At 38.7% G+C, this 17,202-nt stretch overlaps 1 protein-coding gene across 4 annotated transcripts in view; it reads right to left on the bottom strand.

Moving 5' to 3' along the window:
* SLIT3 (slit guidance ligand 3) overlaps positions 1–17,202 on the bottom strand; it is a 547,888-nt gene that overhangs the window by 193,764 nt on the left and 336,922 nt on the right. For all 4 annotated transcript variants that reach the window (XM_064458932.1, XM_064458933.1, XM_064458934.1 and 1 more), the window contains one exon: positions 14,525–14,688. In XM_064458932.1, the coding sequence (XP_064315002.1) occupies positions 14,525–14,688 (164 nt within the window). The remainder of the gene's footprint in view (positions 1–14,524; positions 14,689–17,202) is intronic.

Below are 17,202 nucleotides of genomic sequence, written 5' to 3'. Positions count from 1 at the left end.
AATGTTGAGTTCAAACCTTCAGATTCTTGCTTAATCTAATAATTCCACTGAAAGACAAGAAGCTACTCACAGAGCAAAGGTTTAGCATGAGGACGTTGCTCTATATGTATTCTAGTCAACCCATTCGATTCAGATTTGTGTCATTATTTTTTTTTTAAACTATAGGAATTATGTCAGTTTTACTCAAATGGTTATGATTCTTATGTTTAAAATGTTGATATATACATACACTTAGACACAGATAAAACGATTTTGCTGCACTAATTGAGGTTATCAAGATGTGGCACTTATTGACTTCTTCATGGTGAGTCATATTTCCAAAGTACATGACGCAAGAAACCTCAGGTATCTTTCTGATGAGACACAGAGGGCTGAATGTGAAGGCTTGTGTTGAGAAGTGCCAAACTCGTAACACAAACAGGAAAAACTGGTATATTTCTAGATTATAGTGGATTATAATCACAAAACATATTTGGTCTTTTGGTTGGAAAAATTAAAACATTATAATTGTCAAACCACAAGTACATTCCTGGGGTTTGTCTTGGAAAAGACCCATGGTTAATACTTCCATAAATTATAACTCTAGGTGACAGAAAGTCCAAAAATGTTTGTTTGCATCAATTTGCAATTCAATATCGTTATGACAACTAAAATTTTATAACAATGCAACATTCTTATAAATTTTCTCTCTTGATTTATGCCTATATACCCTCTGGTTCAGCCCTTAACTACGCACAACAACGTCAATTCGTACAGCAAGCCTACATAAGTTCCTATTTCAAACACTTGTAAACAGCAATGAAAAGTTAATGTCAGAAAGACATTCAGTGGCATCTCTAAGTATCATTATTTTGAAAGACAGATACAGTTCGAAAAGATGTCAGCTGAAAACTTCTACAGTGTGACTTTGCACTTGCAGAGGGAGCCCTCTTGGAAAGCAAAAGACAATTACTGCAAAATCATGCCTTCTGTTAGAAAGGTGTTGAATTCTGATATGAATTCTATTCTGTTTGTCTGAATTTGCCTTAGTTCAAGCAAGTGGTCATCTCTTTTAATTATTATTTTGTAGCCAGGGATGACAGAACTGCCTTATGTTAAAATATACTGTTGAGTTTCAGGAGAAGATCACCATTTCAATGGGCTATGAAATGTTGCCAAATTATTGTGTTTGATTTTTTTTTTAATTGGGTCATCACCTGACTTTCTGTCAGGACAGCAGGAGAAAAATGTGGGTTTCATAGCACTGTATGTGTTTTAAATATAGCTTCCATTGATGCTATTGAGAGCTGTGAATGACTGTATCTTGACAGACCAGATCTCAGAACTCCAATTCACGCATCCAGAAATTAGATTTTCAGAGGTAGTGACCATCTTGAAAAAAATGGATCTCTCAGCATATTTGTGGCATAGGTAGGAGTCAAATTCATTCTTTATTAGAGTGGGCAGCTTCTGTCATCATGAGATGATCCTAATGATCCTTCCTCTTTGCTAAAATATCCTGTCTCATTTACAGTCCACTTTCTAACTTCTCTTACAGCTGCAGATAAAAGAGTCTACCAGCAACAGCCTTTTATCTCAACACAGAGCTGGTTTCAGTAGTAGAGCAGCTTTACCCTACAGAATCAACCGGGCAAAAACCTACCGTAAAAAAAATAATTCAACAATGTAATTAAAAGCTAAATCCTAATGCATATGGCTCAAGGAATCCAATTAATATTTATCAGGCAACCTGAACTTTGGCTTGTTCCACTTTCAAAATTTTACTACACATTGTCTTAATATTGTCTACATATGTGACCATGTGTGTAATACAGTATTCAAGTTGCAGCTATTTGAGCTAAAAAAAAAAAAATCTTCGCTAGTAAAACATGTACATGTATAACAGGCAAGACAAGCAGCTCTCTTGGGTCTGTCTTCTGGCTACAGAAATGCAGGGCAGACATACCACCATTGCGAATTAATAGAATTCCTTCAAAATTAATGGAGCTCTGCTGCATATCACCAACAGCACTGCCAGCTCTGCCTTTCATGGAGTCTACAGTTTCTCTAAGATTTTAACTGTCAATACTTCCAAACGTAGTTTATATTGCCTCAAAATGCACACAGGCCTCTGGTATGCTTGCCTATGAACAAGAGGTTTGTTCTTACAACCTGATCACATATGTTTTACATTTTGCCTTTGTCTACCTACCTTGTGGTGCAACACCCAAACCAAAATGACTAATGAGGGAAGTGCAAATGAGCTATTGTAAGTTTGTAGGGATAGGGAGAAATTATCAAACTGGGAAGAAACACTTCAGAGCAATCTTTGCTCTCCAGGAGGCAAGAATAAAGTTGGCAGGAAGGTCAAATCTTCCGCACACCCTTTATCATCACACATCTGATGTGCTTTCTGAAGAGGCTTTGTAGCAAGGGAAAAATGCATTTTGCACAGTTATAACACTACAACATCTCACTGTGGGTTAGAGAAGCAGTAATACACTCCCTTTTCATTAGGGCATAACATCAAAAAACCTGACATATTGCCAGTTGGAGCTTTAAGAGTATGTTCCTGATACTGCTGCACCTAAATCAACAGCAGAAGATTCAGTGGAATTCAGCTCATTGCCTCCACGTTTTGTGTGACGCAGTATTGCAGAATGGTTACACTAAAGAAATGGTTTGAAAGGAGGTTATTATATAAAGTGCTCTGAAAACAGAGAGAAAAGACAGAAACACCAGTCCTACTTGCACAAAAAGCAGCTAGCAACAGTAGCAAGGTGATAATTAATATCATACGACAGTTAAATGTCATGGAACTTTCCAGCAACTTTTTGAATGGAAAGGCCAAATGGCAAATCAGACCATCATTTCTGCTGGCCACTAAGCCTTTCAGATCCTCTCCAAACAAACACCTGATATATAGCTGACCAAAGCCAATAGGAGTCCTTTTATTTACCCTGAATTTGGACCAAAAAAAATGTACCTGTGATTTTCCATTATGAAAGAGGAATTTTTATGTGAACAGGGTTTTGAACTATGCCTAAGAGTAAAACAAATAAACAATTAGCTAACCAGGGAGGTACATGATGTCAAAATAGAGAGAGAAAGCAATGCAATGTCTTTATTCTCAGCACAGATGCAATCAAAATGGATGAAAAAATAACAGCTTATGCTGAAAGAAAGTAAAGTAAAAAGCAAAGAGGCTGCCTTTGTATGGACTCTTTATTTTCCTCTAATGAGTGATCAGTTTTCTCATTTTCCTTAAAATAAGATGGAAAAAACGAGTATTTTTTAAAACTTAATTTCTCATTATAAGCTTGAATTCTCTGAATGCCCCAAAATGTCTGCTAGTCCTTCCACTTTTGACTGACATTTTGTGCTTAGAGTAAAAATACTTTTGATTCCATGCTGAATAGAGCCCCTTATATTTGGTGAATTTCTTTCTTCTTCATGAGCAAAAGTAGATCTGGACTGCAGAGTTCTGAAAACTTTAATGAAATAAAAAGATTTTGTGCATAAATTGCTATCCTTATTATCAAATGCTTTTGCTTATGTTTTTTCTTTGTAAAGAACAAAATACTGTATTACACATGCACACTCAACAGGCATCAGCACATAATCCATCAGCTCTTACACAAACAGTCATCTGTTAAGGTAAAGTTTTCTTGAATAATGCTCCAAACGAATTTCATATCTGATTTGGATTTAACTGCTTCAATTAAATGAGGATCTATTGTTAGCTCCATAGCAGATCTATAGAATTAAAGCACAAAAAATCCAAGAGAGTTTAATCAATTTAATGTTTGTATAGTTGTGGAGTGCTGGTACAGAAAGGACTGGTCAAGAAAACAAATCTAAGTAGACTATGAAATTTAAAGTTCTTAAAATTAGAATTTGGGTATGAGTTCCATAAGTGTGCAGAGTATAAGCATACAGATAGATCAAGGGCCCTAAGGCAACACAGCCTCTAAAGGATATTTGAAACCTAAAAATGTACCTTCCTGTTGCTGCCAATACTTCTTCAAAAGAAAAGACACAGAAAAAGCAAAAATATTTCAGGATTCCTCTTTGTGTCCTTCACAAGTGCAGTAAACTCTTTATGGCGTGGATGCAACAAAAGGAAATGTCCATACACAAGCCAGCTGCATTTACATTATTTCCCTTCCAAAGTTCTTCTTACTTATCTGTCATGTTGTCGTTTCAGATTTTTTCCATTATTCAGCAGCACTAGTTCACCATGTTAATTATGTTTTTCTCTAAGAGATAAAAATCATCAACTCAATTATACATTTTGCTAGAAAAATCCCCACACTAACAAAATGTGGAAGCTAGGATAGGAACATGATTAACAAAAATTACTATGCTTTTTGTGCCTGATGTAATGGAATGACAGCCTCAATTATTATGGCAGTTAATATCTGGCATGCCATTAGCCTGCATCAACTTCATTTTACAGTCTCAGACAATGGGTTAGGGGAGAAAGGAGGCAGGGGAGAGAGTTAGGACCCAGCAGTTTATAGAGAAATGAAGTGCTTTTTCCAAATAAGCATCTCATTGGCCTCTAGCCTTTTAAGAGCAGCAAATAGACTGATATTACAATTAGAATAGAATGGTTATGGTGTATAAATTAACAGTTTAAATGTCATAGGCATTTAAAATAAATTTTGCAATGACTAAATACACTGAATAATCTCATTTGCACTGACACCCAATTACAGCACACTAAGTGGTGCGCTTTATCACCTCCTCACCTATCCAATTGCCTTTGCAGCAGTTCTTTTCCACCAGCAAAATGTTAGTTATTTGTAAAAAATATTACTGGATTTTAAGATAAATCTGACAGGATTTACCGGCTAAAAATCCATGGCGACTTTAAATCATTTTTAGTGTAGCAGACATGAAATTTTTGATCAATAAACAAAACACAACAAGTATTGCAGATCTGTGGATAGCTTATGACCTTTTGTGGTTCAATTAAGTAACCCACTGGAACTTCTTACAATGCTGGGACATCTGAAATCAATTACATGAGCTATAGTTGTCACTAAACTCCCAGTAATACAAACTCAAAAAGACGCCTAAAGCAAACATATTGCTCCTGATAGGTGTTTGCACCCCAGTATTAAAATACACTTCGAGCATGCATAGTCCTGCAGAGACATACGGGCAAGTCAATCACAACTGACTATCTGCAAAGTTAACATTCCTTACTGAGGGCAAATATTCCACTAATGGGGAAAAATTGTACAAATGTGTTTATTCTACAGGATTGTGTAGCAAATGGTTTATGCAAATATTTCCATCTATGGTTGTTCAACAGCTTTTCGCTGAGCACAGCATTAAGTATTTATGATTGGTGACTTGAGCCCCTGATTGATGGTATTAATACCATGAAGTTCATGGCATGCAAAAATTTGCTAGCCATGAATATTCATTATTTGATTCAAGTTCACTGTTTTGCTGAACATTCCTGAACAGTATATTTATCTGTTGAAAATTCATGGCACATGAGCACATCTGTTCTGTAGGCAAAGTCAACACCAATTGGTTTACAAACAAGTATTGACGAATAAAAAAGGAAATATCCAACTCCGGTGAAAGGAAGGGATATTGTAATGAACGAAGCCTACTTTATTCCTCCAAAACCTACTTTACATGTTTCAAAATATATCAGTAAAGTAACACCACTGAATGTCAGACCTCACTTCAGAATGTCTTATCCTAAAAGCACTAATATTGCAATTATTTAATTAATAATAATAGCACAAAAATTGGACGGAATACTTCCAAACAAAATAGAAGAAAGAAGAACAAAGAGGCTCACCTGTAACAACTGAGGTTTAAGAGGTAGATTTGTTCTTCTGAGGGATTAATGAAAGAGAATCTGTCAGACAACTTAAATCCTTTCAAAATTATGACAAAGTTGTTTTTCTCTCATGGAAATCTCTTCGATTTAAGTCTTCCAGAGGAGAAATTGAAAAGCTAGAGTTTGAACATCTCCTATGCCCTGTGCCCACTCCAAGCCTTTCTTTGAATATCTTTTACCAGCCTTGTCAACACAGCCATTTTCTCCTAAAAGCAGCCAGAACTTAACTTTCTGACTATTGCACCACAAGGAAGGCTGTTGCCATGTATTTGGTTCACTGGCTTTGTATACTATTTGCTTTTCCAAAACAGGCTAAAAACAACAAAAAATGCTACTAGAATGTCTTAAAAGATGTAGTGCTTCTGCAGTTCAAATGGCTTCTATGCACCACAATCTCATTAAAGCCAATTCCACAACTTCAGCACAGTATCAGCAGTCTGGAAGGTGCATATGAAGTGACATTTAAAAATAGGTCCAGAAATAATACAGTGAACTTATAAATATATTCAAACATAGAAATGAAGAGGAAGAGAAATTATTTAAGTGAAAGTATACCTCCTGTAGAATGTTAAATGATAGATAATGGTCATGATCAACTGTAAGCCTATGAAGGGAGTACAGTTCTGGAATAGCCTTCTAAAGAGGTTATCCATTTAAGAACCAGAACTATTTCATGATGAAGTTTGATAAAGTTATGGAAGGGATAGGAATAGTTTAAGATCATGCTTTGAGTCCCTGTGGTTTGATTGCCAGTATTTGAAATGGAGTTTTAAACCTGACTCGATTTTGTTTGATTGCACGTTTGCCTTTGCTTCTGCCCCCGCCTCCCCACATCCTGCTGCAGCTAACATAGTACTTTCCCTGCCCCGGCACAAAAGCTGATCTCTTCAGGAAGAGGAGGAAGATGGGATTCACTTCAATCAGAAGCATTACAGATTGACACAACTATTCAGAGGATGTCGGGCAGAATGTGCCATTTCTCCTGAAAATAACACCTGAGGCATCCAGGCTGGTCTCGAGCTCACCCAATGGCCAGATCTGGAGTGAGGAAACACTCTTTTCCAGATGAGTGGGCATGGACTGAAGAGTGAGGCATCGTCTCCTTCCCAGAGCCACCTCAGAATTCCTTGGACCAAATGTTTTGGCATTTGGCACACACTAGGGAATGCAGGGCAATAGTGACCTTTCTTGCCTTCTTCCAGGGACAGGCTGAGGTTGCTGCCTTTGGTCTTTTGCAAAAGACCTCTGGTACATTCAAGCTCTTTATGGTATCTGGAATTTATAGAATAAAATTCTTAGGGATCTTCTGACCTAAACACGTTTACCTGCAATTACAAGGGATTGTTTCAATTAATTCGGTTTTGGTGGTATGGGGTGCCCGTGCCCAGGCGCTGGCAGCGGGCCTGCAGGGCCTCTGTGAGGAGAGGCCCGGGCTGCCCCGTGCCGGGCATGGTCGGTTCCAACCGGCTCCGCAGCACTCCCACCACTGGGCACAGCTGAGCCTGCCAACCAAGCCGGTGGTGCCTCTGTGAAAGCGTCCTTGAGAAAGGACAAAACAGTGCCAGGCAGTAAAAAGAGTGAGTAAAAAACAGCCCTGCAAGCAGCAGAGAATAAGCAGGGGGGTGGAGGTGCTGGAGGAGATCTTGTTTTCTCCCCAGTCTTGCTGAGGAGGGAGAGTGAGAGGTGGGCGTCTGGCAGCTGGCCACGGTCCACCCACCACAGTTTCAATGCAACTACATAACATCACTAAATTTCATTGTCAATAAACCAGAAATTTACATGAACCTGATACTGATTGTATGCAACTTTGTATTTGCCACCCATTCATTTATGGAATTCTGCAGTCACTTAATAAGCAGCTGTATGCTGTTTTTAATGACTCTGATTAATTGAGTATCCATAAACGTGTTGCCAATTACATACACGTATCAAACAGAAAAAGTCTACAGATTTCATACAAAGGTTTGGCCACATACTCAAAGTCAACCCTGTTCCTTTGTATTTAACACTGCTGCTCTCTGTGAACCAGCTCAGAACAAGGCTGTGGTACTGACCTGTGGCAGGACAGACCACCCTGACGCATTTCCATTGTATACCAAAATACTACCAACATACTAGTCACAAAACAAGACACTGGTTTTGGATGTTAACATAAAAGCTAATCACATTATTTTTCTTACAGCAGTAGTTCAAAAGCTCAGTGGCTGAATAATTATACCCCAACCCACCATCATTAAATAAGCATTATTAAAGAGCTACACTTACTACTTTGGGGAAAAGAGAATTCCAGAACAGAGGTAATTATACTAAGAAGGTAAGACATAAATTTTTGTCAGTAAAACTAAATTTGCTGTAATTTAAAGCAAATTTTCAGCTTTCTTCTTCACAGAAGTATTAAGTGACTTAAATAAATACATAGTTATCCCTCAGATTTGCAAGATGGTCTCCCCAAATAAAAAACACCGTATGCGGCATCTTACATATGAAGCAATTCAAAAAGTTAATTCTTACAGCATGAAACAACATAACTGTTAGTGCTAAAGCAAATTTAAACTTGTAATAAGCTTATTGGAAACAAACAAACAAATTGATAAATAGCATTTAGTATCACTCCAAACCTCCTATAGGATTTCATTTGAGGAGCAACTAACAAATGCACAGTCCTGAAGGGGCAATGGGCACAAGTTGGAACATAGGAAGTTCCACCTAAACAGGAGAAAAAACTTCTTTCCTGTGAGGGTGACAGAGAAGTGGCACAGGCTGCCCAGGGAGGTTGTGGTGTCTCCTTCCCCGGAGACAGTCAAAGCCCGCCTGGATGTGTTCCTGTGCCCCCTGCTCTGGGTGTCCCTGCTCAAGTGGGGGGTTGGACAAGATGATCTCCAGAGGTCCCTTCCAACCCTTACCATTCTGTGATTCTGTGATTTTGTGAAATGTTTCTTTAGACTAGATATCAATGTTAGTTTGTGGTAGCAAATTACAACAGGAGGTAAAAATTCTATCAGAGTTCCACAAAAAGTTTCTAAAACCAAATTTAAAATACAATTTTTACCAAAAGGCTTTAAAAGTCATACAAGGCTAAAAGTCCTGCATGGACTCCATTGTAAGAGCACTTACTGGGTCTGTTGATGGTCACAAAAAAACATGAACCAACTTAACAGTGAGGAAAAAAAGATGTTATTTGTCTAATATGACTCACAGGTGACTGTCTTGGAAAGAGGTCAAAGTAAGATGAAACGGTTAAGCTCACTCATAAAAGTAATAAAACAGATGGTACAATGAGGATGTCCTGCATGGCAGGAATTGACCATTCACACTCACACACAGAGAAAAAGGCCTCCTTCTCCCACTTTGTTTATCCAACTTCCTGTGACCACTAAAACTAAGGGCCATTAGCAGCCCTTTTCTGCGTGAACTGGGATGGACTGCATGGAGAGAAACCACTCTGCTCCCTCAGGAGCAATTGCAACTGCCCAGCACTAGCAAAATCTGCATCATTAGCAAATAGTCCTCCCCCCTTTTCAGTTTCCAGGGAGCAGCAATATTGCTGGCAGTTGGCAGTACCTCCATGTCCCATGTTGAAAGCAGCAGACCTGCTTCTAGTTACGCAGATATACTATTGCACAGTCTTTTACATAGGAGCAGATGGGGGGGAGTTCCTCTCCCCACACACTTTTCCTTTGGCATCTTCTGAAAGTTCTCATTAAGATACTAAGCTTGAGGAGTGCTATTTTATTAGTTACTCATTGTCGGTTGTCTCCTCAAAAATATGCTATGAAGTTATTAGGAGAAAAATGGAGCAGGACAATCTACTGAGTTTTGTGGTCCGGGCCAGAGAGTAACGGCTATGTTATAAGACTGTTTGACCTCACCCAAACAAATAAATCTGCTTCCTCATTAGGGCTTCCAGTCTGCATTAAGCAGCAGGAAGCTAACATATTTTTTTCTTTATTATACTTCAGCTGCAGTCTCACAATATGAATCAGAAATTCTAGATCTTCAACCAAGATTTGGTTCAACCCACTATTTTCTTAAAATCAGTATCAGTTTATTTAGCCAGAAATCACTAGACACTTGGTTCTGATAATGATTTCTCTCTTGCATCAATTTCAGACTGAATTTTTAAGGTATTTAATCCAAATTATGCATCTTGATTTTCTTCAGGTTCTTGTAGACCCTCTGAATGGGAACTAAGGATTAAGAATCAGAGAAAATGGTTTCTAATTAAGAAGAGAATGATGTATGGATCCAGTTTCCTTCTCTACAATGCTTGTTTCATTATTAAAGAAAACTTAGAAATCTTAGGAAAGTAATTAAAAATCACATATTTTACACCTGAACTGTGCTAAATTTCATATCACACAACAAACAGGACAAATGAGATAAAAATTAATGTACAGGTTTTAGAATCTGGTGCTTCTTACATGAGAAAAGCATGAATTCATTAACTGTTAGAAATACCAATCTCTGGTCTATTCTAAGAAATCTCATCCTATCTTCATACTCCATTGTAAACACTGTCTACTGTAAAATACCTCAAGCTACTGGCCAAAAGTATAACAAATCTGTATCGGCCTGCACCTTCAGAGTCAATACCAATTCCTAACATACTGTCTCAGAATTGGCAGCAACTACACCAGAGAAAAATCAACTTCCTCCCACCACCCACTGAATCAACCCACGGTCTCTGCCCGCTTATCTACCAGATAGTCTCCTCTACAAGCAACAAGTTGAGAACTCATGACATTTGAGCTGTTCTGACAGCAGCTAGCTGAGGACAGCAGTGGCTGCAGTATGCTACACATCACAGTATGAAATACAGTGCTCCTGAATGCATCTGCTTTTTTATTCTTAGATATGCAGTTCAGATGCATGTTTATTTTCTCATGTGTGTACTTAGGAAAAACAGAATGATTCCTCATTGTAAAAAAATCCAAATGGGGTTACTCAGTAGGTCCTGCACAGAGCACTGAAAAGACCACGGTGCTGCTGATGGTGTAACTTCATGAACCCACTGCTTCAGTTGGGTTTACAGTGTGGCTTTACAGCCACACTAACGCCAGTGAGAAAACACATTATGATTTGGCATAACTGATCAATATGTAAATTAATTTCAACTTCAATAAGTAAAGAGCAGGTAGATGAAAAATCAAAGAGCCACAATAAAACATATACGATGTAAATGAAATAAAATTACTATCCTACAGAGGTCAGAGGAGGACAAAAGGCAGACAAATAGGCAGAGAGAGTGTGTGTGTGCGTTTGAAAGGGACAGACAGACTTAGAGAAAGAGAAGCCAGTTCAACAGTGAAACATCTGAACATGGGAAGGAAGCTGGGTTTGATCCAGGCATAGACTGCAAGCCTCTAAGAGGTACCGAGCATAAGACAGCGCGCCCCCAGATGCTTCTCTGCTAGCTAAGGGAATATAAAAAAGAAACATTTCCCAGGGATCAGAGTGCAGGTAGTATTTCAACTGACATTAAGTCTTTGCTTAGTGTACTGTCCTGTCATGGCAATGTGGCAGTGAATTGCATGGCTATGGTAGAGAGAAAGGAGAAATACATCATGCTATCTATGTGCAGCATGTCAACAGGGGCACTCATCCTCTGGTGCCACACAATTTTCCCTTCTACAACATACTGTCTCGTAGGAGACTGTCTCATCAAACACAACCCAGAGCTCAAAAAGCAGCTGTGCAGGAGGAAGAGTCTGTTTGGAGATTTCTTTGGGAACAGATGGCCTTAAGGCAAAGGCCCAGGAAGGCTGCTCTGTCAGGGTGGCTCCAGAGGAGAGGCTCTCTTACAAGGAGGGGACAGCTTGCTGGAGGAGCCAGCCAGAAGGCCCTGGTGGGTGACAGGGCTGCCAGCAGTACTCAGCACTTTCCCCCAATGGTGAGGGGCCATCTAGTCCCAACCCTGCTCAATTCTGTTAATGAACTTTCCCCTGCCTCCTCAGTAACACAAATCCAATTAAACATATTTGCAAACCTATCCCCAGGCAACTGCACACTAGTTAATCCTACACGTTTTCCTACAGTTCTGAGTCAAATGCTCATGGGCATGAACAAGTGAAACCTGGAATAGCTTTTCCGCTGCTCACAATTTGCCTCCAAGTGCTGTATGAATTAGCACTTTTATAATCTATGTGCATAAACTGAACAACATTTTTGAAAGGTTGACTCTCAGTTTGCACAGGTATGTCTGTACATAGTATCTCTGACTTCAGCAACGTTATCTTGAGTGACTTTGCACCTAATGCTTATAAGCATCACTGTACAGGACTAGTAGCACAGTGTCCGGAAAGAATCAAGCAATTTGGATTCCAGTTATGGCATTTCTTCCAGTATTCAGCACTCAAGATTTGTTTCCAAGGGAAGATTTGTCATAAAACTATAAAAACCCCCATATTTTTGGATAGGGTTCAAAGAATAACCAGAAGTCAGTTTTTTGAGGATGTTTTTCTTCTTTCCTCAAAGTATTTGATTCTACTCTTTCCACTTTGAAGCATGCAACAGGACAAGTTTTGAACTGGAATGCTCTGAGGAAGCCCATTTTATAGGGGAGGAAAAGCTGTTTTCTTTTGCTGTGATGATATTCCCACTGCCATAAAAACACAAGTGCTTGAAATGCTGAGCCTATACTTAAACAGAGTAGTTCACTACATTGTATTTCAGCCCTTCATAACTACATTGCAAAGGCAGCTTTCAAGGCCAGCTTCAGGCTAGTTACAGTGATTCATATAAGTTAAATTGTATAAAATTCCTTTGCAGAGGGACAAGTTCAGTTTACTTCACCTCCTGTCCTAGTTTGACTTCATAGTCAAACATGAACAAATTATGCTGTAAAATCAGGAATAAGAAGTATAATAAGGAGCAGGGAAGATTTATATCCTCTTTAAACTAGCTGTCTGTGTAGGTTTTCATTGAACTAGCATGTACTAAGCTGAGTTCTCTGCTAAATCCTCCACTAAAATGAGCTCTTCTAATGCATTTCTCTTTTGGTATATTTCATTTCCCAAACAAGGGTTAGGGGATACAGTTGATGGACTGTCTCACTGGAAGCTTCTTTCCTTTAATTTTTGCTAATTTATGTTTAAAAAAAATGCAGGCCAATCTTGAGAGTTCTCTTACATCTTCTTGTTCCAACAGGCAACTGTTAAAAACCTTTTGTCTTTTGGAAGTCATAGTCTGCAAAGTCTGTTTAGATGAGTTCTGTCCACATTACATTTCTCATTCAGCAATTATTAACTCTTCTTCTGATTTAACAACTCGTTTTCCTTCACTTCACTATATCATAAATCCAAATAGCTGAAATCATGCCCCACCTGAAATTTCATTTCATAAAAAAAAAATGCTGTGGTTACCTGTTTGGTAAAATTAAATTCTGCTGATAGCTTAATTAATTTGTCCATTTCTTTTATCCTTCCTCTCCCAAGACTGTTAGATTTCTGAACTTTTCTTCTAGTTAAACTTTTGATGTAATTTATCAGATATTTTAGGCATCATCAAATCTCCATGACTCTGTAGATGCTGCTCAGCACTCTTGAAAATCATGTCACAAAAATCACCGGTGCACAGCTTCATTTTCCAGGTGCCCATAACATTTCCTGCACACCTCCAGGGCTGGGCATTAATTTACCATCCCTGATACAGTTAAGGGGATCAAACCCCTCTCCTCTAAGCACAAACATTTCTCTCTTTCTTTGTCGCATAGAAAAAAGGCATTCCTAAAAATATTTCTAACATGTGTACTTGTACTGTATTCCCATCAGTCAAACCATGTACCAGGAGGATAAAGCTTTAGGGCTCACAGGCTGTGAGAGATGAAGAACACAATTCCACAAGACTCAGAGTCTGTCAAGATTAGGACTCACACTGGCTTCATAACAAGCTCCCTGTGTTACTTACCATTTGGCCTGCAAAACTATATCCAAACTCGTGTCTGGTATCTTCCTTTTTTTTTTTTTTTTTTCTCACAGCATACACACTGCCATGCCTCTCCTCTGCCAGATCTCTTCCTTTCAGCCAAATTCAGAAATTTCTTTTTCCAATTTTTCTATTTTTCTCTCTCTCTTCTTTCTTTCTTTTTCTTCTTCTTTTAAGAAAATGCATTTCTATCACAAAAGAGCCAAGTGCAGTTCCAGAGACTTGATGAATAGGCCCAATGCATAGACACATGGGTTGTGAATTGGCCACGTATCATCAGCCTCATTTATCAGTGTGGAACAGCGAAATGCGTTGGCTCCCTAAGAATCCTGTTTCAGTCCCTGGGATAAAATCTGCTCCTCATGTTCTATAGTCCAATCATTTATCAACAGACTCAGATTAGCATTTTCTATTTCCTTTCTTTCGTATTCCAGTCAGCTGTAGAGCTCTTCCCTTGAGAACTACCAAATCGTCCACACTTAATTGATTTCTTATGTTGATATCATTGGCAATGCTGAAGTAGAAAAAAATAATTTGAGAACTAAAATGTTAACTGGAACCCAATAGTTCTTATAAAGCTGAAAAAATTAACAATTTGATCTACTCCCACATAGTTTAGCAATGATAAAAACAAACAGGACTGCTACAGAATGGCATTCAAACACAACATAGTAATTTTCCACTCAGTGTTTTAATGTGACTATCACTACAAAACGATGAGCTGATAGATAAATGAATAATTGGCACCATTACCAGAGCAGACAAAGTCCTTCTTCTGAACCTCTGCCACAAGAAAACCCCTCAGGTTTACAGGTGCCAAACAGAAGGTGAACTGCCCGATAGTGCGCCTCTGCCGAAGCCAGTCAGACAGCCAAGCCAGGTGGCAGTCGCAGTGCAGGAAGTTGGAGTGAAGCCGCCTGCAAAAGACAGAAAAATCCTAAAGTTGTTAGCAGTATTTTTTAACAGAAGACACAAACCAGAGCAATCAAGTACAAGTCTGTCTGGCTCTTCACTACAATTTAAGTAGGATCATTGCAGATTACTGGTTACAGCTGAGTCAGGTCTTGGCTGTCTATGTTGCTATATAATATACAAACGTCCACATATAAATTAGTTCTATTATTTATCATGTCTTGGAAGAATGAAGTTAAATAATTAGCTGCCTACAGTTAATCATGAGCGGGCCATTACAGAGAAAAGAACTTGCAGAATTTAAGTTTCCTCCAAGTAATCACTGTCTGTGATTTCGTATCAGAAATAACTGCCTGAATGTGGTATCTTTAAGTGAGTTTAAAGGATGGCTTGTATAAACATGAGGAGCAGGCTGAAAAACAGGATAATAGGTGATTCTTTCCTATTCTCTCTTTTTTGGGCAGGTGGTGGGAGTGGAGGAGGGGCAGGGGAAAGAGAGAGACAGACCAACCCCACACACCAGAGGTTATTGATATCTTGTACATTCCTGTGTTGCGTGTGCAAATTCACTAATGCTCTTTTTACTGTGGTAACTTATCACAAATATGCAGATCCTAGACAAGAGTTTTCAACTCATGATGAAGAAGGGGACCATGACAGGGTCATGACACACAGCAATGCCAGGACCATTCTTTTAACGAGAGATCTAGCCACACAGCTCCCTTCCCAGCCAGCTTCATGCCTGGCACTAGAGACTTGCAGAAGCATTATCACATTGCAGGGGGAAGTCTGCAAAGTGATGATGCATTCAGGGAGCAAATAGGGTAATTTTAATAGCTACCCAACTCTAGGTCAAATCAAAAGCCCAGGACTTTAATTATTTCATTCCTTGTAATGAGTCATACATTTGCAGTGTTATACCGAAGCTGAAATGATAAACCAGATTGAAAATCCTGTCAGAAATGGTTAGACAAAGCATTATTCACTAATATTACAGGCATTATATTTAAAAAAACCCACACAATTGGTGTGCACAAGATTTAGCCTTGTCCATCCACCAAACAAATTAACTGTCTGTCTGTAAGATCTTCATATTGCACAGAAGCAGTGCAGGTCAGCAGTGGCGCCTGGGCTGACAGTCCCCAGATTTGTATGTCTGGGGTGGGCAGTCACAATAAAAGACCACAAATCTGCAACTGAGAGTTTATCCTGTTGAGATGGAAGATGTTAGTCTCCTGGGAGTGCTGTAAAACATAATTGTTTTAGAATAATGGCTAGAAGACCTTGTTTTTAGGGATTATAAAGCTATTTAATTGACACTGCAGTAAGTTAGATTTCTAGTAAAATATTTTGTAATTATCAACCATTAATCTGCCTGGAAGACTTTTAGTTGATTGGAAGAACAAATAAATACATTTGCAAAGAAAAGTGAACAAATATTATCTAGCCAGAAATCATCCCAAATAAGACTTTGTTCTAACTTACAGAGTAAGCAATTAATTTAAATCCTCCCTTCCCACCATAGCAGTCAACAACTATTAAGAAACATTGTCTTTCAGGAACTGAGATGGAGCTCATCCCATGCAATTCCCTGCATCCCCTGTATGGATTTGGCAGCCAGAAGTAATAAAACCACAATTTCACAAAAAGGGGCAGTTTTCCAGTTCTGTAAGTTGGGGTTTTTTTTCTCACTAAATTCATATAGCTGGTTTCTGGGTTTTCCCATTTTAGTAGTGCAAACTGTCACCTGTTTGCCAGCTCGCCTGCCTCAGCAGAGCCCAACCTTGTCATTTGTTCAAGTTTTTTGCAGATATTCTACAGTTCGCTTTTGAGAGGAGACCATTCAGAGGGTTTATCAAGCTTAACAAAGTATCCTATTAGAATATGGTTTTGATAATTATTTTAATTAATAGAGCCACAAAAAGACTTTTCACAGCATAATACACCAATTCCCTGCGAACATGAAAAGCACTGAAGTGACTTGGTACATTTTCAGTATACCCTTAAATAAAAAAAAGTAGAAGAAATTATGCAGTTACCTTTCTCAGCAGTCGCTCACACATGCAGAGACAACAGGACCCTTACCATTAAGCAATTAGACATGCGGGACATGCTTTAACATAAATAAAGCTGTTTCAAGCAAAGGAAAGCAGATCAATAAAAACTAATTCCTGCCACTTCCAATAAAGGCTAAAAGGTCAATGAAACTTAGCAAGAGAAAAGACAGTTAAATAAAAAAGGTTAGCACAGAAGAGATGATTTTTTTAAGAATTCTTCAAGTGCTTCAATTCTTACTAGCACTTTTCTCTTCCCCTCCGCACCTGAGAGGTCATGTTCAAGTTGAATATACTCTTTACTTTTCCTTCCCTGTTCTCAAATGAGCAGATTGTTTTGAAAGCCATGAAGAAAAAGCTATTTACCCACAGAACTCTCACACTAGATGCAGCTGCAGCACAAGCAGCCCCAAATGTCCTGCTAATGGATCACATGAGTGTGTAGAACAGACACACATAGGGAAA

Source organism: Phalacrocorax carbo, chromosome 8, assembly GCF_963921805.1.
Source record: "Phalacrocorax carbo chromosome 8, bPhaCar2.1, whole genome shotgun sequence".
Classification (NCBI taxonomy): Eukaryota; Metazoa; Chordata; class Aves; order Suliformes; family Phalacrocoracidae; genus Phalacrocorax; species Phalacrocorax carbo.
Note: the sequence above shows the minus strand (reverse complement) of the source record. Positions and strands in the feature narration are given on the sequence as shown.